Here is a 24,821-nt window from a genome sequence, read left to right as displayed (position 1 = left end):
AGTTAATCTTTTATCTGTCAGATATGAATGCTAAACATTGGTTCCAAAGCTAAACTTTAAATCTATACTCTTATAACTTCTGTTTAAAGCAGAATGGAATTAACATGATCTTCAGAATTAGATTTGGAAAATTAAAAAGAAAATTGCAAAAGAATTTGTCACATTGTGCTAAAAATGACCATTCCTACTGGCAACCTAGAAAAGAAAGCTGCATATTTTATTTTATCTTTGTTTATCTGATGTCTAAGTTTGAAGATCACAGATATAAGTTCCATTTCTGTAGTAAAAGATGAATAGAGAGCTTTGTGGAAAACTAAAGGCAGCAAAAATACATGCCAAAAAATTTCTGTGTTTCATAATTTTACTTTATTGCATTGGTCTATGGATAAGCTGCCACACTTCACTGTGCAGAGTATAACACACTACGTAAGAGTCACTTTCAAGGAAAAGTCTCAGTTCTTCTGATGGTTCATATTAGTATGAGTGTACTAATTCTTTTCACTGGGTAGACCATATGGGTTTTTTTAACTTAATACTGTTAATTCCTGATGCTTTAACTTTGTGCATATCTGATATGCTTTAGCCAGTATAGTATATAGTATATAGCCAAGCATTTGATTGAACTTTTCTTTAATTTTTGACTTAAATAAATCCATATCTACATTCAAAATTAATCCATAAGTAAATCTGAAGAATGCTGCTGAGCAAAAGTAACATAAGACTAACATTAGTCTTGAATCTTATATATTGCAGTAAAGATATAATAGACAAATGACAAATTCCTAAAAAAGTATTGATGCAAACTATATTTAATATTTATGTGGTAATTTCAATTATTGCATGTTAGTTTACATCACATTTAGTACTATTTAAAAGTATGTCAATTTTTTTTCTCCACTTTTTCTCTTGTGTGTGTCAGTTGGATGAGCATTTCTTAAAATTCTTGCAGATTTCCTTTAGGTGTGAAAATAGTCACTAAATTCCACAAGTTTAGCCAATTTTTATCAACTTATTTAGTTAAAATAGGGTGTTGTGCAAACAAAGCATGTGATTTTGCCCTCAATTTTCTTTTAAATTAGCTTCTACTTTCAGGATAAAATGAAATTTTCAGACTAAGAAGATTAAAAGTTTATTTTGCATCATAATAAGGGGACTCTGAGAAAATTCTTTAGTGATATCTCTTAACTATATCTCAGATAACATTTTCGCTGATTCATGAAACTTACGTACTCGATTCCCAAAGGGAAACTCTTTAACAGAAACAAGTCTTTAAATTCCCCATAAAATTCCTGAGGGATGTTTAGCCAAAAATCTTGAAATTAAGGACAGTTTGTAAGACAAAACCAGCTGCAAATAAATGACTGTAGCCAGATTCCTGTTATGCTCTCCCTGCCACACATTTTTATATAAATATATGTCTATATGTATGTATAAAGTTGAGAGGATTGCTTTGTTCATTTTCTTGAGATATGTGACACAAGTGGCACAGCATTGTAATTTGACAGCCAGATTCCAGCCATGAGAGTTTTGTTAAATTGGTTGGAGGTGCTATATTCAATCTCTTCTTGAGTAATTGAAACAAACAGGTCATGAGAAACAACTCTTAAAGTTTAGCAACTAGATGGTAATTTGCAACCAAGATACAAATATTTTTAAAATATATGGGCAGATACAGTTTTTCAAGTTCAGTTTGGATGCATTTGAAGAGGGTTGGACTAGATGATCATCAAAGGTTACTTCCAACCCAAATATTCTATGATTCTTGCAAAGTTTTTTTAAAGAAGATACTCACTTTCTCTCCCTTTCTCTGCTTTCCTGTGTTCTTTATCTCTCTTTATAATTCAATAACTTTTTCATCATAAAACCTGATTTTCATAATTAATGAGACAATTTTATTTCCAATGGTCTTGAGAAAACTAAAATCCTATTATTTTTGTTGTGTAACTCAGGACTAACTCATCTTCATGTAGGAGTTAGTTGTCAGTATAAAAAGATTTCAAAGCTGTTTAGCAGTGTTAGGTTCTGAATATAATAAAGGCATTTGTTCATATAGCATGAGGCAAATATATTTTTTGAAAAAACTTCCAATAACATGGCAATATCAACTATTTCTATTTAATGAGATGTGTATTCTTGTAGACCTAGTGAATCCAGATAAATTCAAAATTAAATAATTTCATCATATTTTAAATCACCATGTTTCTTAATTTAAGGAAATAGAATGAGTAATGCAGTTCTTTAAAACTCAGGAAAATCTCATCAATCACATGAAATAGAAATAATGGGCTTTAGAATTTTTGCCAATTTTTCTGTTTCACAGTGCTCTGTCCAGCCAATGAAATGCGTCTGGATTCAACAGGCGTAATACTGAGCCCTGGATATCCTGACAGCTACCCAAACCTCCAGATGTGTGCATGGACCATTACTGTGGAAAAGGGTTACAATATCAGCATGTTCTTTGAATTCTTCCAGACAGAAAAGGAATTTGATATACTTGAGGTTTTTGATGGTAACTATAGAATACCTAACTTTGGATGATACTTTGTCTATATCATTCAGTTTTTTAATATTGCTTCTAATTACTATCATTTATGCATATCATAATTTTTCAGTATAAAAAATCTTAGGCAATTATTTTGATTTGTTATGATAAAAGGAACTGTTGGATTACTTTATTTTAAAATTGTGCAGCATGCTATACTTGGAAATAATTTTTGTTTTGAGCAAATATTACTTCCAGTTATAACGTATTTCAATTTTTTAGTTCAAAATAATTTGCCATTTGCTTGAAGGAAGTTTTGCATGTATGTTAATTGTGTGCATATGTTTTATTGTTTGTTATTTTAAACTTTTTAACTGCTTTTGTCCTTCTTCTTTTTTCCTTCCTTTGTACCAAGGACCAAATAGTCATAGCCCATTACTCATATCTCTCAGTGGGGACTATTCATCTTCTCTAAATATAACCAGCAATAGCCATGAAGTATTTCTCCGGTGGTCAGCAGATCATGGCACCAATAAAAAAGGTTTCAGGATAAGATATATAGGTATGCAAATGTGACTTTTTATAATGTGCATAAAATTTCAATGTGGAACATTTGTTTATGTGAAAAGGGTAATACAAGCTATGTTTGGTATCCTTAATTAACCAAACTGAAAGGAAATCCAATCTGTTCTATATATATGAATCTAATGACCCTCATCTTGTGAGGAAAAAAAAAACCCACACATGTGCTCTGTAGAGAATTAATAAAAGACAGGGCTTCAAAATGGCATAAGGCAGTACTAAAGATAAAAGAAGCAGCTTCCCCTTCTCCCTCCCATTTATTTGCACTTGTGTACCTCTTCATACTAGGGTGATTTTCTAACAAGATCTTTATGCAATTTGGCATTAAGAATTTTGGTGGGATAGGGGAAAGCATTGCAATAAGGCAGGAGTGAACAGCTATAAAGTGGAAAAATGTAATACCCTGAAGGGTTGAACTTTTTAATTTAAGGTTCAACAGAAGCAGCAATCAAAATTAAAAGAGATAAATTAGTATGTAAAAAAGCCAGTATTTTATGTGTTATTAATTCAAATTAACATATTTAAGAATAGTGTATGAAAATGGTACCTGACAAAGTTAGTTTTTAGTAAAATTGCTTTTACAGAATTATTATATAATGTTTATTTTTCTGGAAAATATTTTAATTAGTCAAGCTAAAATAGATTTGTTGCAATTTACAGTAATTGCACAAAATAGATATTTGAATTTTTTTTATGATGACCAAAGATATGAAATACACACAAGGAAGAGTACTGGGGATAGTATCTGTAGATTCTAGAGAAGTTATTGGCATAAAAGCGGTTTCATTTCACAAGGTGGATAAACAAATAAAGAATAAGTATAAAATTCTTTCTGCTGAATTTTTTTGGTTTTGTTTTCCTCAATTATTGGCTACTTCACAATTGGAGAAAAATAATTATATTGCACATATACTGCAAATACATCAGTTCCATCTTTCCCTTTAGGAGAGGATAGTTTTCTCAGATTTAAATATTTGTCATTCATTAGGTAAAATTCACCGTTTACTAGGCATAAAATAATATATGCTATTGATTTTCATTTCCTGTAGTCCATTTTGGATCTGTTAAAAGAGAAAGAAGAGAAAATTCTTCGAAGTCTTTCAGGCAGTGAGAGAACTGTTGGCAGTGAGAGAACTGTTGAGAGGCAGACAGGAAGTATTTTCTAGTATTTTCTATTTTCTAGAAACAGAAAATACTGGTATGTCTCTGTATTTTTGGTTCTTTCAAAAAGTGCAAGTCAGGAGGCATTTACTGTAAGGAAGAAAATACTTTCATAGTATTTGGTCTGAAAGATATAGTAGTAGTTCTGATTCTGCTCTTTTCTTTAGTGTGTTTAATAAATATCTTTTGTAAACAAACAGCCATATGACTCCATTCTGGCCAGAGGAAGCTTTCACATGAGAAAAACATTGACCTGAAGGAAGTCGTGAGACATGGAAAAATTTAAAGAGCGAGTAAAGCAGCAGATCTCCATTTGCCTGAGAAAATAAATATCAAGTCATCAACATTTCTTCAAAGCATAAACAAAGCACTTGGAAACAAACTTCCAGCACAGTTTTCTTTCCAACAAAAAGGGAAAACAGCCTTTATGGCTTGTAGCTATTAATCAAATTAATCAGAGACCAAGTTAAACTTTTGCACACACAAAATTCATCTTAAAGTGGTTACCAGGTTATGAGAGACTTCTAGTCCACTCCTATGACAAGATAGCCAAACCTAAATTGCTTGGTACTCAATAAACAAATGAGATAAAGGAAGCATAGTAAGTAACCAGTGTTTGATGTCAGAGTTATTAAGTACATAAATAATTTCAGATTATAAGAACTGTAACTCTTAGAGATATTTTTTCTCTCATATTGAGTTATGATTTTTTTTTCATAGTCTCTAGATAAGACTCCTGTAAAACTTAATGTGTTCTAAATAAATCAACAGCTAAAAGCAGTATTTTTGCCATGGATTTATCACAGTAGTCATAAATATCATTAAAATCTATTTTTAATGTTTTACTTCAGTTCAGTGTATTACAGAACTTGAATGAAAGAACTTATTTAGGACCAGAAAAAAGGACTTGTTAAAAAGAGTTGTGTTCAGGATGTACTAGTTAATTCCCTCTTTCTCAAAAACTTGTATACTACTGAAATGTACACAATTGCAATAAATTTCATCATAAACTAAAATTCAGTAGTTTATTTGATTTAAAAAGAAGATGGTAAAAAAACCCCAAACCTCAAAGCTATAGCCAATTATAAAAGTGAGCTATCACTTCATTTTTTTGGAGTCTACTGAAACCTGAATCTTGTAAATATCTTTTAAAGCTCTATTTTTATTACCTTTTTATTTTGTGAAATTGTTCAATGCATGCATTATCATACATAACATACAACTTTTAGCAATGGTGTCTCAGTGTCCCATCAGATGTCCACTGAGTTCAACCAGAATTTCTCAAGAATTCCTACGCGAATTCTGAACACACATTTTATCCCTTTAATATTTATGTTTCCAGCTCTGTACTGCAGCACCCCAGAGTCGCCCCCGCACGGTTTCATTGTCAGTCAGACGGGCGGACAGCTCAACAGCATGGTCCGCTGGGCGTGCGACCGCGGCTTTCGGCTCATCGGGAAAAGCACTGCCGTGTGCAGGAAGTCTCCATATGGATATTACTCCTGGGATGTTCCCGTCCCAGCTTGTCAAGGTAAATTCTTTTGTTTAAAAAAAGATACACTCTAAGAAACTTTCTTTTTCTTTTCTGACTTGAAATGAATAGAAGGGAAATGTTTCAGGGTCATACTTCTGTGCCAAAATTTTTCAAACTCTTAAAAAAATGCACTTTTAAGAAACCGTATTTCAAGTGGAGCTAATAAGACCGACATGCAAAAACCACTGTTTTAAATATTCAGTGAAGAATATTCAAGAACTTCCTTTTGATCCAGTAACAATTTCTGAAATTTCACATAAGTCTTCAAAATGCTGGTCTTCTTTGAGAACTGATATGACTAAGGTTTTCCAATGACTGTGTATATTTTTAATGTACATCTTTGGAACTGGAACTATGTTCCAAAGTTTGTGAAAAGGGAATAGATTTTAATGTTTCAGTTTGATTAACAATGTTGCCTAAGCTGACATATAGTGACCAAACATTTCTGTGATAGTTCTTTTTTTATGGAATTTTGGATATTTCCTATTTGTCATTTGTTCCTGTCAAAGTATCTGAAGTGGCAATAAATTTTCCTAATTTTTTTTTTTTACATTTTCCCCTAACTAAAAGGTAATTTTCATAAAATCATACAAGGGTTTACTTGAAAGGGACCTTAGAGTTGTAGTTCCAGGCCCTCTGGGATTGGCAGGAACACTGTTCACTCAACTAGGTTGCTTAAAGCCAGTCCGACCTGGCCTTGAGCACTTCCAGGGATACAGCATCCACAAATTCTCTGGACAACTTTTCTGTGCAAGTTTCCACAAATGTGAAATTCAGCTCATAACTGCTGTAAACTAAAATGTCATTGGGTGACTTTTGGGAGATCTGTTATTTATATAAAAGTCTGTTATCATGCCTTGCTGGTTTGCATCTTGTTTCTTAAAAATTTACGGTTAAGGGACCGATATATTTTTCGTGTGCCACAAGATTGACTGTTAACATGGATAATATGACTCAAAATTTATCAAGTCGGTAATGGAGATTTTTGAATACTGGAGTAATTAATCTCAATGGTAGATATAGGACACCTCAGGTTGCAGCTGGAATGTATCTGATATATATTTTACTGACTGGTAAAAGACACAGGATGTGAATTATGTCCATTACGTGAATAAGCAATATTGTAGAATTTGTTGGTGCTTAGGATTGTAATCAATGCTGTTTACATGTTGCAATTATTTTGCAAGTGGATATTAATTTTATGCACTGCTGAATGCTAGCCCTGATGTGACACAATGAAGATTGTTTGGACAACTCTTGTAGTTGTCTCAAAGCTTTTATTATCATTAGTGTGCTTCTGAAGGAAGAGGTTAAGCTAGGCCAGTTATGCAGTAAACAGTGTTACTTGGTTATACAAGCGTATAGCTATCATCTTGGAATGGATAGATTCATCTAATCTGCAATCCAAGCTATTGAGGAATTTAAGAAATAATAAACATGGTCATGTTTTCATTTTAGTGCCATAGAAGTTGTTTCTCTCTTTGGTGATGGCAAGTGAAATAATAGTTTTATCAGATGTTCAGTAAAAGATGGAAGGGGAACATTCTCATTTAATTAACTTGTCACTCTTTATCTCTCTGGGGTCATGTCCTCATACCCTCTAGAGCTTTGAATTCAATAATAGTTTCTTGGGGTCTTCAATTTCTTAATCACAGTTTTCTTATTTTTTTCTAAGTGTGAGTTTGTCTCTCCTTGCCAATAGATGCTGTGACAGTATTAGGTATATGTTCTTATGGTTGCCAAGAGGGTAATAGCAAATTAGAAATATTATTCTGTGATCTTTTCAGCAGAATGTGTCTGTACTGTGGTTTTTGATTTTTCTTTTTCTTAAATTTCCATGTAATATGCAAGTGGGTTTTTTTTATGGCAATGCAAGAATATTTTAACATTGATTCTTATGCCTCTGTTCTGCAAGTTGTTATAGGATTGGTGCTTTACCTGTGTCTTAGCTGTGATTATTAGCTTTGGTACTGTGCCACAAAGTTGTTATATTGCTTATGAAGCAAATCAGTTTTATGTCAGATCAGCTCCCAGAAGGGGCAAAAATAGATTGCACTCTTTTTTTTCCCAAGTATTTATACATAGTCTGAGAGGATTAACCTTCCTGTGTGGGCATGATAGGTGCTTTCTTAAGGCTCAAGATTTGACTTCAAAGTAAGGTACTTCAGACTTAAATGTCTAAGCCCTTTTTTTCACCTTTTTTTTTTTTTTATCTGGCCTACATTAGATATATGGTTTCAGAATCTGGAAAGGGGTTAGTTTTTATTTTTGGTCCAAAAACAGACAGAGAATTATTTTGAACCAGATCTTCTCTTGGTACATTACTTTTTTTAAAGAAAAGAAATAAAATAGTAGCTTATACTTTTATTTGCAGTTTTCAACTTTCTCCTCTAAGAGATAGAGGAGCCAGCAAGGAGATGTGCTATGCTGGATCTTTTTCTCAGCAGCAAGCAGGGGCTGATGAGGAATATAAAGCTGAAGGGTGCAATGACTGTGAAATTCTAGGGTACAAAGTATATAGAGCAGAGAACAGGGTGAATGCTAGCTAGCATTGACTTCAGAAGAGCAGAATTTGACCACTTCAGAGATTTTCTTGGTAGAGTACCATGGAATAAAGCCTTAGATTTAAGGCTTTATAGACAAAGATAGCTGGTTAATAGTCAAAGGATCACTTCTTCCAAGCTCAGAATAGTTTTAGAAATGTTGTCAAAGAGAAAGTCAGGTAGAAAATTCAGGACACCTGCCTGGATGAGCAAGGAGCTCCTGGACAAAACAAAATACAAAAGCGAAGCCTAGAGAGGGTGGAAATGAGGACAGGCATCCTGGGAGGAATACAGACAAGTTGTCCAAGCAGCTGTGGATCAGGTTAGAGCCTTGATAAAATAAATCTGTCCATGGTTGTCAAGGGCAACCAAAACAGCTTCTAAAGATATATTGGTGATAAAATGAAGACCAGGCAAATTGCAAGCCCTGTCCAGAAGGATACAGGACACTCAATTACCTGGGACAAGGAGACAACTGAGCTACTCTGCAGTGGTTTTGAAAGTCTTCACTGACAAGTGCTTCAGTCTCACTTCATAAGTCGCAGATTACAAAGATGAGGGCTAAAAGAAGCCTACAGGAACCTGGAGAGGAGCTTTTTTCAAGGGTATGCAGTGACAGAATAGGGAGAATGGCTTTAAAATAAAAGGGGATCAATTCAAATCACACATCAGGAGGGAATTCCTTACTGGTTGCCCAGAAGAGCTGTAGATGTCCCATGCCAGGAAGTGTTCAAGTCCCGGCTGGACTGGACTTTAAGCCATCTGATGTAGTAAATGATGTTCCTGCCCATTGCAGAGGGATTGGAGCTAGATCTTAGAGTTTCACCCTAGGCCTTTCACCCTAAGCCATTTTATGATGCTATGATTCAATATGTTCAAAAGGGTATTTTCTTTCTGCTTTCCAGGTGGAAAAAATAGAATGTTGAAAGGTAATTTTAGTGATTTGCCAGAGGTCACAAAGTACAGCCGATGAAAGAAATCTGAACATAAATAATATGACACAGAAACACAGAAAGTGTCTTTCTCAGACTGGTGCCTTACTGATTCAGCCATGCTGGTCATATTTTTTTCCAGATATTTTCTATTCCCTTTTCTATATTATCATCTGATTTTGAATTCTTAGCTGCAGACTTATGAACCATTATTCTTATTTTTTACTTTCTCCATCAAAATCTTCATTGTATTCAATTCCCTAAAATTTTAAGAAAATTTATTTCCACGCTTAAAACTCACATTAATGAGGTAAAAATTAATTTTCATGAATTCAAGACTAGTGATTTTACAATGCATAAGCTCTCTGAGGTCAGTGGAAACTTATATTGAAGACATAAAAAACTTTGCCTTTGTCTCTACTCAGCAATATCTTGTGGAATTCCTAAAGCTCCACTAAATGGTGGGATATTAACTACAGATTACTTGGTTGGCACCCGTGTTACTTATTTTTGCAATGATGGATACAGGCTGTCAGCCAAAGAGCTTACCACTGCAGTCTGCCAGCCCGATGGCACCTGGAGCAATCACAATAAAACACCTCGCTGTGTAGGTGAGTAACATGTAAAAAGTCTCTGGTGAGTAAAAAACCTGTCTGTACATTTTTTTTATATATCCATGACACAAATCTTCACATGACTTAAATGCTCATCGTCAGGTTACTTTAATCTATGAATTATTTGCTGGTATTCAATTATTATGAAATGCACATATGAAGTATATGTAACTAAGACATGCTGAAATTTCACAGCATAAGCAGAATAAACATGCTAGAGCTTATAGATTACAATCAAGCTAATAATTAATTTACAGTTAAGTCAAAGTTAATGGTTGCAGAGGTTTTCTACAAAAGTCATCTCTTCAGTGATAGCTGCATAATACATGTACTGTTAGCAAACCCTTTTTACTATCCAGAATTGCAAAACCTGTGATAATTGTTTGAGACTGATGCGTATTATTTATATTCATCTCATCATTATAGACCTACACCATCTAAATTTGGGGGAACATCACTGCAGGGAAAATGCATTTAACTCCCAAAATCAAGTGGATATCAGCAATTACAAATGGGAAATGGGATATGAAAACCCAGGTGGTTGCAAGAGTGATACAGGGATGTCAGTGTCTCATGCACATTAGGATTTGGATTATCTCACCAAATGAATTTTGGAAATGAAAGCAAATTAAGACTCAAGTATTTTTCAAGGATTTTCCCTTTCTCCTTTTTTTTTCTTCTTGTTCTTGAAAATGTCATTCTGTCATGAATTTTTCTCTTTCTAAAGAACCACTGAAAATAGAGAAAAACAAAGTGGGAAAAATTGTTATGCTTCTTACACTATTTTTTATTCTATTAGTGTTGTAGAATGTTATTGTTCCATTTCTGGAGGAAGAACACTTAGAATTAAGAAATGAGACAAAAATATATATCTGTCAAAAAAACAACCTGTATATGGTTATTATTTTTTCTGTCACCAATGTACAGCCTCTCAAAAAAGTCTTTCATATCTCATACAGTTTACCTGGGTAGAAAAATAATTTCTCCATTTAAATGTACTTAAAATTTTAGTCAAGATTCTGGTGCCTGATGTAAAATGTCACGGAAGGTCCACCTATAGTGAATTCAACCATGCTATGGCTCCTATCTACACCAACTGCATCACTCTGCATGCACAGTCCCTTCTCTTTCTGGATAATTATTAATTAAATGAGACAACTCAAGCCCTCTAACCACAGCCAATTTCAAGTACAGCTTTAGTTTTCAAAGATTATGTCATTGTGTTTAAAATACATTTTTTTAGTAATAATGGTACAGGTTTTCCCAATCAGCCTCTGCTAAGACACCAATAACTGTGTCTTTTTGTTATTTTGGAAGTTGTTACATGTCCGAGCATCAATTCTTTTACCCTGGAACATGGAAGATGGAGAATAGTGAATGGTTCACACTATGAGTATAAAACAAAAGTTGTTTTCAGCTGTGATCCTGGGTATTATGGTTTGGGACCAGCATCTATCGAGTGTCTTGCTAATGGCACCTGGAGTTGGAGAAATGAGCGGCCTTACTGTCAAAGTGAGTACATCTTTTATCTGCATCTGCTGTGCGGATTTCAGGAAAAAATATTTTATTGGGTGAACTAGAAATGAACTAATTTAGTATTCAAAACTGTAAATTGGAAAAATGTTTCTGGGCTGGAATTCGTGGATATCCTAAAGGTTGTTGTTTACAAATACATTAGATTTAGTGATAAGAACATATCTGTAGGCACACTTCTGGAGTTTAAAGGTCCCTAAATTTATAAAGGTACAAAGAAAATATTTTCCTATATGTTTATTTTAGGTCAGGAATGCTGTAAACTCTTAAAAAATGCAAAACTTTTGTATCCTGTCTGCACACTTAATAAATAAAATAACCTCTCCTTTCAGGTAGTTACCATGTAGTGTGCATTTGCACACATCCTCATCATCCCTACCATTAGCTGGTATGCTGGTAACCTGCAATAGATAATTTTTAAAAAATAAGTAATTAATATTCAGGTATTTAAACCAAATAAAGATGTAGCTATCATTGTGTTCCCTTCCCCTACTGCTGTGAAAAGCACATTTCTTTATAAATTTACATTTAGACATCTCTTTTTCAAAACTGTGGGGTTTTGGTTACACTTTGAAGCTGCAAAACTCTTTCTCTTTATGGAACTTGGTGTGACATACCCTCTGACAGGGTGAGATACAACTGTGCTTTTGGTTCCTGCATCAAAAATGTGTGTATCTGCATGTTTATGTATAAATACAAAAATATCTAAAAAAGCCTGTAAATAAGCCAGATAACTGTGGCTCAAAATACATTTGTAATTTATTGACAATATGTATGAAAACAAAGAAATTTAAAAATGCATTTTCAAACACAGATTAATTATATTGGAAATTAACCTAGAGTTTGAGATCTTTATAACTGGAAATTGAATATAGAATTTAGAGAATTTTAAAACTTTAATTGCAATATTTCATCTCTACTGTGTATTTGTCTGTATGTATATCTCTGTGTATATATACTCTTCATACTAAATCTGTATTCGTATCTCTTTTTACTTTGAAAGGCAAACTACTTCTAGCTATGTTTTGAGAAGCTTTGTTTGAAATATTATTACTTACTTTCTTCTAGGCATAAAGTGTGCTACTTAATTTCAGCCTCCTATTTACTACTTAAATATTAGTTTTGTTAATTCATAAAAGAAAATTGACAGAGAAAAATAGTATTTTGATTGAAAAGATGTTTCAGTTGTAAGTAAATAGCAATAAATTCCATCAATATCATTCACTCTTTATAAAACTGTAATGTGTGAATGCTAGGGAAGGCATTTCATTATGATCTAGAAGACCAAAATGGCCCCTTCCCAAAGAAGCATAACTAAATCTGATAGCAATTGTGATGTTCCAGTATGCACAATGTACTTGACAAAGCCAAGGTAATTAAACAACATTCAAGAGTGTTCTGAGTGCCTTTTTTAACTTTACAGAAATCATTTCAATTGCTATTCCCCCTCTTTTAAGTATAATTTCTTGGGAAGGAATAGTTTTTGATCGCAGGTTTTTAATCTATGATTTCTACAGATTTCTCCAAAATACTTCAAGGTGTGAAATTTATTTATTTAATTGACTGGTTGATATGAATTGTTGGTTAATAGGAATTATTGTTTGGGTGTTTGTGATTCTCAGCTGTTCACTTATGTTTTGTTTTTGTTTTGCCATGAAGTTATTTCCTGCGGAGAACTCCCTACACCTCCAAATGGGAATAAGATTGGAACTCAAATCACATATGGATCTACAGCTATATTTACTTGTGACTCAGGATACATGCTAGTTGGCTCTGCAGTGAGGGAATGTCTGTCATCTGGACTCTGGAGAGGAATTGAGACCAGATGTTTAGGTATGGATACTCCTGTCATGACTTGTCCATTTTCTTTCTCTCTAGGAGACAAAAGTAAGAAAAGTGATCTGCTTCTCCTTTTCTATACAGCAGATACAGTGAAGAGAGCTCTGCATGTGTGTGGCTGGGCAGCATTGTTTTTCTCATCAAATTAGAACTATGTTTATGTTTTCAAAAATTACATTATCTTTACAACTTGCAAAATCTGTTAGTGTATTTTTATATTTGCCTTTAAAGCAGGACTATACATAAGCAGCAAGACAGATTGATTCCATGTGTATCAACTCTAATACATATCCTCACTAAAATATCTGCATAGTAGATCTGAACTAAGTGGTTATGTCATAGAATTAAACTGTATTCTTGAAAAGATACAGAAAGAAGAAAAAAAATTGTGGAAACTTTGACAGGACCAGTGCAGCCTTATTTCTGAGAGAAAGCCACTATCCTGGTGCTTTTTACAGAATTTGAGACCCTTTACTTGTACAAGGTTAGGCATCTTCTCTTATTTAATATACTCAGACATTGTTGCCTGAATTGTTTATGAATAAAATGAACACATGCAGCAATTTCAGGGCTTCTTTCTGATTCATTGTCATGTGTACCTTGAGCTGGGTTATTATATTATGTAGAGACATAGGTTTTAACTCTATATTTAACCAAAATTTTAATTTCAGTTGAAATCAAAATTATGTTAGCATTCTGAATTAGAATGAAATATGCAAATCATATTGTATCTTGTTTGTAGAGGCATGAATATATAACAGAATATCCATAAACTGATACTCCCAGAAAACTGAACTAGTATATACATTAAATATTGGGGTTTGTTGCAATATATCTTTGTACAGATTTCCATTCACCTTTTAAAATTACTTTTAATCCGAAATAAACAGCATTATTTTCTAATGTTCACATAAGTGAATGACTCATGAATGAGCAGAAGTGTTGCTTATCAGGCTACAAGTCTGCAGCTAGAGTGTTCCCTGACATGAAGCAGAGAGGGATAGAGGCTTTGTTAATGTTTCACTTTAATAATGGAAACTCTTGATATCTTCATCATCTAAATTGTCAGCAATTACAAGATGTTCTAATTCTAAATTTTTGAAGCACCATACTATGTGTTTAATCAAAATGTTCTGCTTTTTGTCTTGTTTGCCTATTTGTTTGTTTTTATTTTTACTGATTTTTCTGCAGAAGTTACAGCTGTTGAAGTTAGGAGAAATGTAAAAAATTCTCTTCAGAAAAATAATATATAAAACCAGATAACTTCGATGCTATTTGTGAATAACACCTCGGAAAAATGCTTGCATTTAAGAATTTTGCCAAAATAACTTCATGCCAAGTGAAAATCAGCACAGAATGAATTTAATTTCTCCTACATTTGCCTGTATAAATAAAATTGTAATATAATGTAATAATAGTAACAGATTACATAATCTTTACTTGCAACTTAAAAGAGGACCCCTGCTTCTTGGAACTGATTCATTATAATTCAGTTCCTACATTATAATGTCCAGTAACAATAAAAATTTAAGAAAACAACTATATAACTAGAGGACAAAAACAGTAATCTAAGCCAAACCTATTGTATCAGAGTAATAGCACTACAGCAATATTATTATGCATGTCTTTAAAGGTTTATTATGGCAAATTGTTGAAGACAGCATGAAAACAATTTTTCTGTATTCAGAAAAATTAGAATATACATCATATACAGCATGGAAAAAATATATACCTTGCTTAAAAAAAAAAAAAAAGAAACAAACAGAAAAGCTAGTGACAGAGCAAATTTATAAAAGGGAGAGAGTCTTGGCTGCCATAATTTCTCTTGCAACAATGCTGCCTACTGTGTTACATCACTGTGCAGGAATGAGTGCCCTGCAGACTCAGAATAACTCAGTTTAGTTCTTGTTTATTCCATAAGAAATTTGAGACTTAAGAGGGATGAGATCAGTTAATGACAAATCAGAAATAAGAAATATTTTAAAGTAGGTTGTTGTCAGAAAGTATAGGATATGGAGGAAATTAAAGCACTATTAGAATGTGGGAGAAAGGAGATCAAATACAGCAGGGAGACTTACAAGGTGGGTATTTTAAGAAATTGATTTTGTGCAACTTATCAGTAATGTTCACTATCTACTGATGTTTTTGTGCTCTCAGTAGTAAACATTTTTTACAACTGAGCTTTTCCACTTTTACTTTCTGAAATATGTAGTTCTTGGACTGAAATGATTACCAATGTATTTCTGTTTTAAGTTTTAAGATGCCCTTAGGAATACCCTTAAATGACATACATGAAATTCTATAGAATAAAATAATATCCTTTTCAAGTATTTTGTTTTAAAATGCACTTATCTTTTTTTCAAAAGTGCTACTGAAATAATTACATTTAATTGTTGTATTAGATAGCCTGATTTTAATTTCAGGTATGTGTAATTTTAAAAGTATATGAAAGGTAGAACAAACAAGAATCTAAGTATCTGCAGTAGAACTTTAAAGAAGTTTGTGGTGAACCTAATCAGATATAGATGAGAATTAGAACTGAGGTAAGCTTTAAATCACCAAAAATATTGACCAAAATCCAAGTTATGTTATTCCATGACATTGGGAACAGTAGTGCATGGTTTTGATAACAGCCATAATAGTGTGAGAATATGATGATAAGTTTCACAGCTTGTTTTTGTCTTTCTTTTCTCATTCTGACTTTTACTAAAAGATGGGTAATTTATGGATAATGAATCTATGGTAAAAGCCAGAACACTTAACACAACTGCCTTCCTTTCTCAATCCCACTTTTTTTTCTTTAAATAATACCTAAATGACAAAGTAGTACTTCATAAGTAATCACCTTATTATAACAGTAGGAAATTGACTTCTTGGTCCTTATTCTCTGTAGCTGATGAGAAGAAACAATGTTCAAATTGAAAAAAACAAATGAAACAAAACAGAATAGAGCTTCTGAAGTACTTCAGTTGTCAAAGTTAAAAAATTAAATGTTTCAGGACATTTTACTGTGAAAAAAATCACATTAGTCTTTTAGAATAAAAAAAAAGCAAAGATTAAAATCATGACAGTTGTGTCTCCTAGGTTACAGTCTCTCACTATTTATTATGCTTGATCTTTTTCTGTATGGGTAACACTGAAACTGTCTATGTAATAAATCCTGAGAAACATTCAAAAACATGGAAGAGATTTTTACCGAATATCCTAGTTATAAAAGGAGACTGACAAATCTGTGATTTTGTTATACATTTTCCTCTTGGAAAACTACTTAAATATTCAAGAAATTGATTATTCTTTTGTCTGTTTGTATGAAAACTTTGTATATTTACAGTATTTACTGATGACATAGTTACAATTTTATATTTTGCATTATTTCCTTTATTCATTGCATTAATTTTGTTTGCTTTAATTTAATGCTAGGAAAAACATTGATCATAAAAATATATATTATCATACTTTAGGGGTTTTTTTAATGTATTTATTTTAATATGTAATCAGATATTTAGTAAACTGGGCATTTCCTAGAGTGGATGTAAATTGGGTCTACTTTAATAAATCTATAGAACTTTCAGATAAACTTTGGAGTTAAATAGAATATGAATGGTGAAAAACATTTCCTAAGATTTCTCTAGCACAAATTTTTCCCCCTTTTTTCAGAACATTACTTTTACACATCATGATCAGGACTACTTTTTCATTTTTTTTAACATATTTTTTGCCTTTTAAAATGTTTTATGTCTTATTTTGGTTACCATTTTAGACAGCTTAGTCAAAAACACTTAACAAAGTAAAACTAACACAGAAAAGTATAGCATGCTTTGAAAAGTCTTTCTGGTAGATACAGTTCTTCTTACTGCCCTTCTAATGGAGCAGTTTTCTTAGATTCTTACAAAGAATTCTGATTTCTTTCTAGGACCTTACTCATTGTAAATGTAATGTACAAAATTCTATACTTCTCTTTGGGGGTTATTTAACAGCTTCTCTCACTTGTGCTAGTTACATGACTGATAGTAATGTTAAATCTTGTTTAGACATCTCATCAATGAAAACTACATGAAAAGGCAGCAAAAAATAGGATTTTCAACCAATACTTAAACTCAGAGGAAAGATATGCACATTTGTGTTTGTTGTTGATTGGTGAGCTAACTCCAAGTTTTCACATTTCTTGAACTCCTGACTCTATCCTCTTCATCTCAGCTGTACAACACCTAACATTTATTTCTTAATTCCTTCTTCTTTCTCAATACCTCATGGCATCTAAACATCCTGATAAAACAGATATGTTGATTTATTTACCAAAAGTCAGTGCCATTATTTCATACAGGATAGACTCAGCAACTTCTGGAACAATAGTTTTGTTCAGTTCTGCATATTAGTATTAAATCTCAAATAAAGATAAATGATAAAATATGATTAAATTTTTAAAGGTCTGTAATACTTCATATTTTGCTGTTAATTGTGATATGTCCAAATTATGTTAATTCAGTTCATTTGGAGAGCACCTTTATAAAGTGCTCTCCCCTATGAATTAAATGCAAAAATGAAGAATGAAGTTTATTTGATTAATAAGGCATAAGATAGAGTGGTTCCCAAACATGGCAAATATTAGAGGAGCTTTCAGTAAAGGCAGATGGATAGAAGAAAATAGCTTTTTAGGTTACTGTGTACATTAAACGTCAACATTTGCACTTCCCAGACAATAATACTAAGAATACCATTCATCTCTTCTCTTAAGAGAAAGGCCCCACTTCACATACTGTGTCTTTGTCTGAATTAAAAAATAATCCATCAGATTGAGCAGATCATGAAACAAATAATTGATTTAGAATTATCTATATTTGCATTACATATGGTTCAGAGAATTTTCCTTGGACTATATCTGCTCTAGTCCTCTTGGCCAAATGCCACAATTTCTTATATGGTTTTAAGTTGTCAAAAAGATCTGTCATTAATTTTGACTACTTTTTATCGAAAAGGAGATGAAACACGTTTTGTGCACCTAGTTGAGCTCCTCAGTGTGCTTCCTCTGAAAGGAAGCTAATTTGTTCATGGTAAAATCACTCAGGACATTTAGGAGAAGGAAGATCTGAACCAAAATTCTAATGTGAACACAACCTTTGATGTGTTAGCTGGGGAACATTTATCCCAGTTTTACTCAAATCTTTTTTCATACAAAAATACTGCTTTAAAATGCTAATGAGTCATTGTTGGCTGCCTGTTACTCCTAAAGGAAGAACCAGTTATCCATCAACTCTAAGAACAATGCTGTCCATGGAGTCAAAAAAATAGCAGACATACGATCTGGGGCAAAGCAACCATGGAGGCTAACAGCAAAGAATGTTCAGTGCATTCATTTATCAGTAGTATTTTATATATTTTCTCAATTAGCTTTCAGCTACTGAAAGGTTTCCATGTCTATGTAACCTCTGAAGTGTAACCTCTCTGCCAATATTTTCATACTTGAAACTTCTAGAAACTATATAAGCCACTACCTTCTTCATCTTCACTGTTTTTTAAATCTCTTTTTTATACTCTTGGTATTTCAGTTAAGGGGGATTCTGCATCTCTAGTGTTACTGAATTAATATATCTGGAGTTAGCCATATGCTTCTCTTTGTTCTTCAGTACCACTGTGTAATAATAACTAGACTTTCAGATTAGGTATATGATGTTTCATCTTTAAAGAATTATTCAGCTGTTTCAAGGAATTCAGCAGAGAACTTCCCTCTGTGGGCCATGGATTAAAAAAAGATTTAAAATAACTTTACCATTCATCCTGAACAGTTTTAGTACAGCTTGAACACCTGTAAAAATGAGACTCTTCTGAAAATAGCCAGAGAAATGCCCCAAGCCTTGTTTTGTCCAGAGCTGTGCCTTCTTATATCTTTTTGTTAAATGGAAGCCCTGTAAAGAAGAAGAAAAAAAAAAAAAAAAGCAAGGAAATAATTTCTCCCTTTTCAGCTGAGGTCATCTTGACAGGTTAATTAACTTTATTGAATAATAAATAACATAAATATCTTTTCAATAATACATTGGTATGTAGATTTGTTTCACTACTATGCTCATTTTTGACACTACTGACAAATAAAGTAAGTACAGGCATGATTTTTGCCTTTTAATGTAAAGATTCTGTATTCATTTATTCCTGTTCTCATAGAACAACCTGCAGAAAAGAAATCTCATTTACAGCTATGGTTTCAAAGGTTCTGGCACTAAGTTATTATGCTCATTCTTCATTGCTAGAACAGGGTTTCATGTCAAATTAGGTAATTTATTTGGTGGTCACAGGTTATTAATATCCTTCATTCCCAGTCTTTGACTAATTTTGTTTTTTAATAATATTTCATGCAATTATTCTTCTCAAGTTTTGTTAGACTGGTAATTGAGAATATTATATTTCTGATTTCTTCTCTCAAATCTGCTACTCGGTAAAACCTTCACATTTAGTCTCTTTTAGTACTTTTTTTTATGATTTTTACTTGTCTTTGCAAAAGTGGTATATTTTGATTCAGTATTACAAGTTACAGGTTATATTAAGACCCATTGGTCTCATCTGGATTCATAGAAATGCTGCAAAAATCTTTTACATCTATGTCTTAGAAAAAACAGAACTACAACTACTCTTATGGTACAGCAGAAAAATAGAGATATTGACAATGGACAAAGATGTCAAGAAAACAGTCTAGAATAGGTTAGCCTAATGTAGTCTAGAATCCTAACTTAGTGGGAAGTCAGCTATTTACTACCAGGGCATTAGAATTTACTTATTTGTCACAAAGCCCTTATAATAGGAGTTTAAATGAAAGTCCTGAGAAACAATTACCATCAAAATTGATATTAAAAATACCAGAATATATAGCAATAAATATGAGCATATCTTTAATCTATAATGAACATCTTGGAATTATTTTCATAGGTAGCTTAATAAAAAAAGTTAAAGGTAAGAATTCTACTAAAATTCATGAGAAAAATAAATAGACACCATACTTTTAGAAGAAATGAAAAAAAAACCCAGAACAGAATTGAAGTTAAGAAATAATTGCTCTTCCAAATACAGATGTTGATAATGATAGAGGTTTTTTGATTATTTGAGAGATGTTTTGTTTTTCCTTCCTCTATGCGGTTTTTTTTCCCTCCTGATATTGGAGGAGTAATGATAGCTGCTACTATAAGTTGAGGTCTTAATTTCCTCTGGCAGAGAGCATCTCTATGGTTGTAAAATAGAGTGGGAAAATAAAGCAAAGAATAAAAATTCTGGAAAATACTAATGACTCTCCAACTTTTTGTGATCTTATGGAATTTACCTATTTGGAAATTCTAGTAAAGTTCTCCAACAGTCTCTTAACAGGAACTATGTAGACCATTATTTAGAATTTTCATAGCAAACATAGTGAACTGCTTACCACATGCACCTACATGACAGTTGTCAGGTTTTGGGGTTTTTTTTGTTGTTTTTTTTTTTTTTTTGAGAATAAAACAAATAATGCTGAACCTATAATTTTGGAGTATTGGATTGTTTTGGTTTTGGGATTTTTTTACCTCTTTTTTTTTTGTTTGGTTTGGTTTTAATATTTTTTATATATCCCTCAGTCACACTAAACTTCCTCTGGAAAGAAGAGTAAAAAAAAATCCTACAAATCCCCATGTTTTGTTTGTTTTTTTGTTTGTTTGTTTTAATCACTTTTTTAGATTTGAGATAAAAAATTATATTTACTTACTTAACATTTTCACTGATTGATTCAGAATTCTGTTTTGACAGAAGTACAGTTTATAACATGGCATTAAATTGTTCTTAATTAATTCAGGTTTATTTCTCAGTTTAGAAATCTTAAATAGGGATAGAAGTAGTCTCTACTGATGTAAAATCATGTTTCATTACTAGTAGTGGGAAGTTCACAATCGGTCATGCAATATTGTCAGCGCTCCAAAGGTATAACTGTTACACAGAGTGGGAGGAAATAATCAAGACAGAGGAATTTGAAGTAACAGACTCATAGAACAGCCCAAGCTGGAAGGGAATTTGAAAAATCATCTGATCCAACATTTCATGGCAAAGGGAGCTGGGATGGGATTACCTAGCAACGTGTTTAGTCCCATTTTGAAAACATCTGGTGATGTAGACTCCCATCACATCTCTGAATAGATTGTTCTGGGGAATGCTTGTTCTTACTGTCAAAAGAATTCTTTCTTATGTCATGATGAAGCCTTTCCCAGTGCAGCTTTCACCCATTGCTCTTCCTCCTCTCCATGTGACTCCATGTGAAGAGAGAGCGTCCAATATTTTCCTAGCCACTCTCTAAGTACTGGGATGCTGTGATGAGCCCCACCCCGCCTGAGCCTTCTCTTCTCCAGGAGTTAATGCCTTTATCCTTTCCTCATAGGAGAGGTTTTTCAGCCTTTGATTATTTTCATGACCTGCCTTTGCAGTCTGTCTGAATCCTTCTGCATCTTTCATGTGCAGCCTGGCAAGCACTGGATAGAGTGGGATGATCACATCTCTACCACTGCTAATAGTGTTTCTGCAGATGCAGCCCAGGATCCATTCTGCTTTCACTGTTGCAGCCACACACTGCTGACTCACAGTCAGCTTCTTGTCCACCAAGACCCTTGGGAGCCTTTCAGTGACACTGCTCCCCAGCCAGCACACAGATCATGGCCTGTTCTGGGCTCTTTGGTTCTGTCATCCCACAGGCAGAGTCTTACAAATATTTTTGTTAACCTCAGAGAGTTCTTTCTCACTTGCTCTTCCAGCCTGCCCAGAACTTTCTGTAAGATGTCTCTTCCTTTTCACATATCTGCTCACCTCAGTCTGGTGTCATCAGCAAACTTGGTTAGGCTGCTTTCAATCCCATCATCCAGATATTTTATGAAAATATTCAATGTCGTGGGGCCCATTACTGATCCTTAGGGAACCCTGTTGTGATAGATTTCCAACCTGAGTGCAAACCATTGATCACCACCCTTTTAGTGCAGCCTCTTAACCCATTCCCTACTCATCTTGAAGACCACCCACCCAATCTGTATCTTGCACTTTTGTGCAGGAAAAGGCTGTGAGAAATGGTGTTGAATTCTTTGCTGAATTTCAGGTAAGCAACATCCACCACCCCTCTCCTTGTATATAGATGTTGAAGAAAGTCAAACGAAAAGAAATAAATAAAGAAAAAAGAAACTCAAAAGTCAAAGAAGTCAAAACTAAGGACTGAGAGGTTTATGACAATGAAAGGAATTAGACCAAGAGGATCGGAATTTAAAATCACTTTAAATTTTCTGGAGTGAGGCTGGGATATCGCTGCAAGACATATAGATGATTTGTAATGAATTTTCACCTGTTGAAGTATGGTTTTGTAAAGTTTTGAAAAGTTGCAGAAACTGCACTGTGATCTCAGTTGACTCGCATGTTGAATTACTTCAGTTTTATTCTCTCTGCACAGGAAACAGAGATTGACCTTTCTGGTGAAGTATTCTGCTTCCACTCTGCCATAAAGCAATACTAAATTCTTAATTAGGAACCCAGCCATATATTTTAATTAAATGCAACTTGAAAAATATTTCCTTGAGCACGATCTGAATCACTGCAGACTGCCTGGTTGGATTTTGATAGAAACTAATATTTTACTACTCAGTTTTTATTCCTCATCTGGTTAACCCTGTTTATAGTCAGAAATATGAGAGGATAGGGAAATTAGTTCCTTTGGAGCATGTTCAAAAAAGTCTACTACATGCTGAATGGATTATGAATTTCTTGGAAAATCAAGCAGTACTCTGACAAAAATACTCTGACAAGGAATACTCTGACATAAAGATGTTATGCCATCTCATCCTAGAAAACATAAATTTAATGTATACTTGTTTTTAATATAAGACTGAGGGTAACAGGGAGGGAATAAAGAAGGGTTAATATAGCTTTGAATACTTGCAGGCTTGGACTCCTGATAAGTACACAGAAGTCAAATTGGAGTCATCAATCTAATATATGTGGAGGTTCATATACTACTAATACTGAATTGGTAAATTCTGATCGTTTTATCATGTTTCATACAATGAAATACAATACAAAACTCAAGTTGTAAGAAAATGTAACATTTTCTCTTCTTTTCTTTTTTTAAATTTCTAGTCTCAAATGAATGAGGTAAAATGCAGAAAAATACATCAGGATATTAGAAGCATTTAAAATTTCAAAGGAAAAAACAGTCCAAACCATATTGGTCCTGTATGTCTTTTCTTATCAGCAATTCCATGCTTTGTAGATTTGTTTGTGGGGGCTATTTGAGGAAAATTAGAAGACAAAAGGAGAGCAGAGGAGTTTGAGTGGCTGGAGGTTTGGGTTTTTTTCCCTAAAAGGTATTAGCTGAAACACGGCTCTTTTTTTTTTTTTTTCTTGTCTTACTCTTCTTTTGGCAGTGAATTCTCTACCAAATGTCACAGTCTTCTTGAAGTCAACCATTCTTAGAAGACTTTCCCATTGCCAGATTTTTTGCTGAATCACAGTGCCCATTTTCCAGAATTCATTATGAAAAATAGCAACTACACAGTTTTTTGGTTTTTTCCTCAGTCTCTCAGTAGGCTAAATGTCTCTTTATGACTTTCATAATGAAAATACAATAATTCTCATATTTTGACAATACAGAGTAAAAGATTAGGCCTAGGCATAGACAGATTTTTGGTTGCCATTTGGCTGCTGTAAGATTTGGCAGCCGTTGTGCTGACTGCCTTCAGCCAAAGGATGTTAATCTCTTTGGGATTCCACTGGGAAGGAGAGAAAGAATGGAAAACATTACAGAGAGTCAAATTCCAGCCATAAATTTTTCAAGTTAATTCTTTTCTTTTTATTGTAAAAAGGCTATATTTATAATGTCCACATGGATTGATATCTGTAATATTTGTATTATTTTTATTTATGTGGAATTTTTCTATTTAGTTAAATGCATGATGTTTTAATGCTACATTATTCATTTAATCATAATCAAAATATTACTAAGGTAAATAATACATATTTTTACATGTTACAACAACAACAAAAAAAGGAATTATTCATATTTTTAAGGGAAATTTGATTATATATAGGGCATTTAATCTCTTTGCTACATCATCTTTTTGTAAGTTTTATATGTGTATAATCATACCTATACATATGCATGACTGCAGTTTTCACCAAGCTAATAAAAATAAAGCTTTGAATTAGGTCAATAAAAAACCTTAAAAGATATTCAGCATTTCTTTGTTTTAGATGAGGAAGTTTATTTAAAGTTTATATGACATATTTACTGATATTCTTTTCTTTTTTTTTCTTTTTTCTTTACCATACATAAATCTAGCTGGTCACTGTGGTATCCCAGATCTTATAGTCAATGGACAAGTAATAGGAGAAAATTATGGCTACAGAGACACAGTTGTTTACCAGTGCAGTCCTGGTTTTCGGTTGATTGGCTCTTCTGTAAGAATCTGCCAACAGGATCACAACTGGTCTGGCCAACTTCCATCCTGTGTGCGTAAGTAAGCATGGCAGCACATTCTGATTGATGTTACAGGAGTATCTGTGTCAAAAAAGATGAGGGTTGAATGGTCCTCAAAAGTATGGGGACACATAAAATCTGTGATTCAT

At 33.2% G+C, this 24,821-nt stretch overlaps 1 protein-coding gene across 4 annotated transcripts in view; it reads left to right on the top strand.

The window, feature by feature from the left end:
- The window catches only part of CSMD3 (CUB and Sushi multiple domains 3), a 586,421-nt gene that overhangs the window by 505,800 nt on the left and 55,800 nt on the right, over positions 1–24,821 (top strand). For all 4 annotated transcript variants that reach the window (XM_054290025.1, XM_054289307.1, XM_054288554.1 and 1 more), the window contains 7 exons: positions 2,321–2,509; positions 2,898–3,044; positions 5,568–5,756; positions 9,660–9,845; positions 11,166–11,360; positions 13,041–13,214; positions 24,535–24,708. In XM_054290025.1, coding sequence (XP_054146000.1) covers positions 2,321–2,509; positions 2,898–3,044; positions 5,568–5,756; positions 9,660–9,845; positions 11,166–11,360; positions 13,041–13,214; positions 24,535–24,708 — 1,254 coding nt within the window. The remainder of the gene's footprint in view (positions 1–2,320; positions 2,510–2,897; positions 3,045–5,567; positions 5,757–9,659; positions 9,846–11,165; positions 11,361–13,040; positions 13,215–24,534; positions 24,709–24,821) is intronic.

Source organism: Melozone crissalis, unplaced genomic scaffold (genome assembly GCF_028551555.1).
Source record: "Melozone crissalis strain CALT ecotype California unplaced genomic scaffold, PUWL_Pcris_2 ptg000002l_1, whole genome shotgun sequence".
Taxonomy (NCBI): domain Eukaryota; kingdom Metazoa; phylum Chordata; class Aves; order Passeriformes; family Passerellidae; genus Melozone; species Melozone crissalis.
Note: the sequence above shows the minus strand (reverse complement) of the source record. Positions and strands in the feature narration are given on the sequence as shown.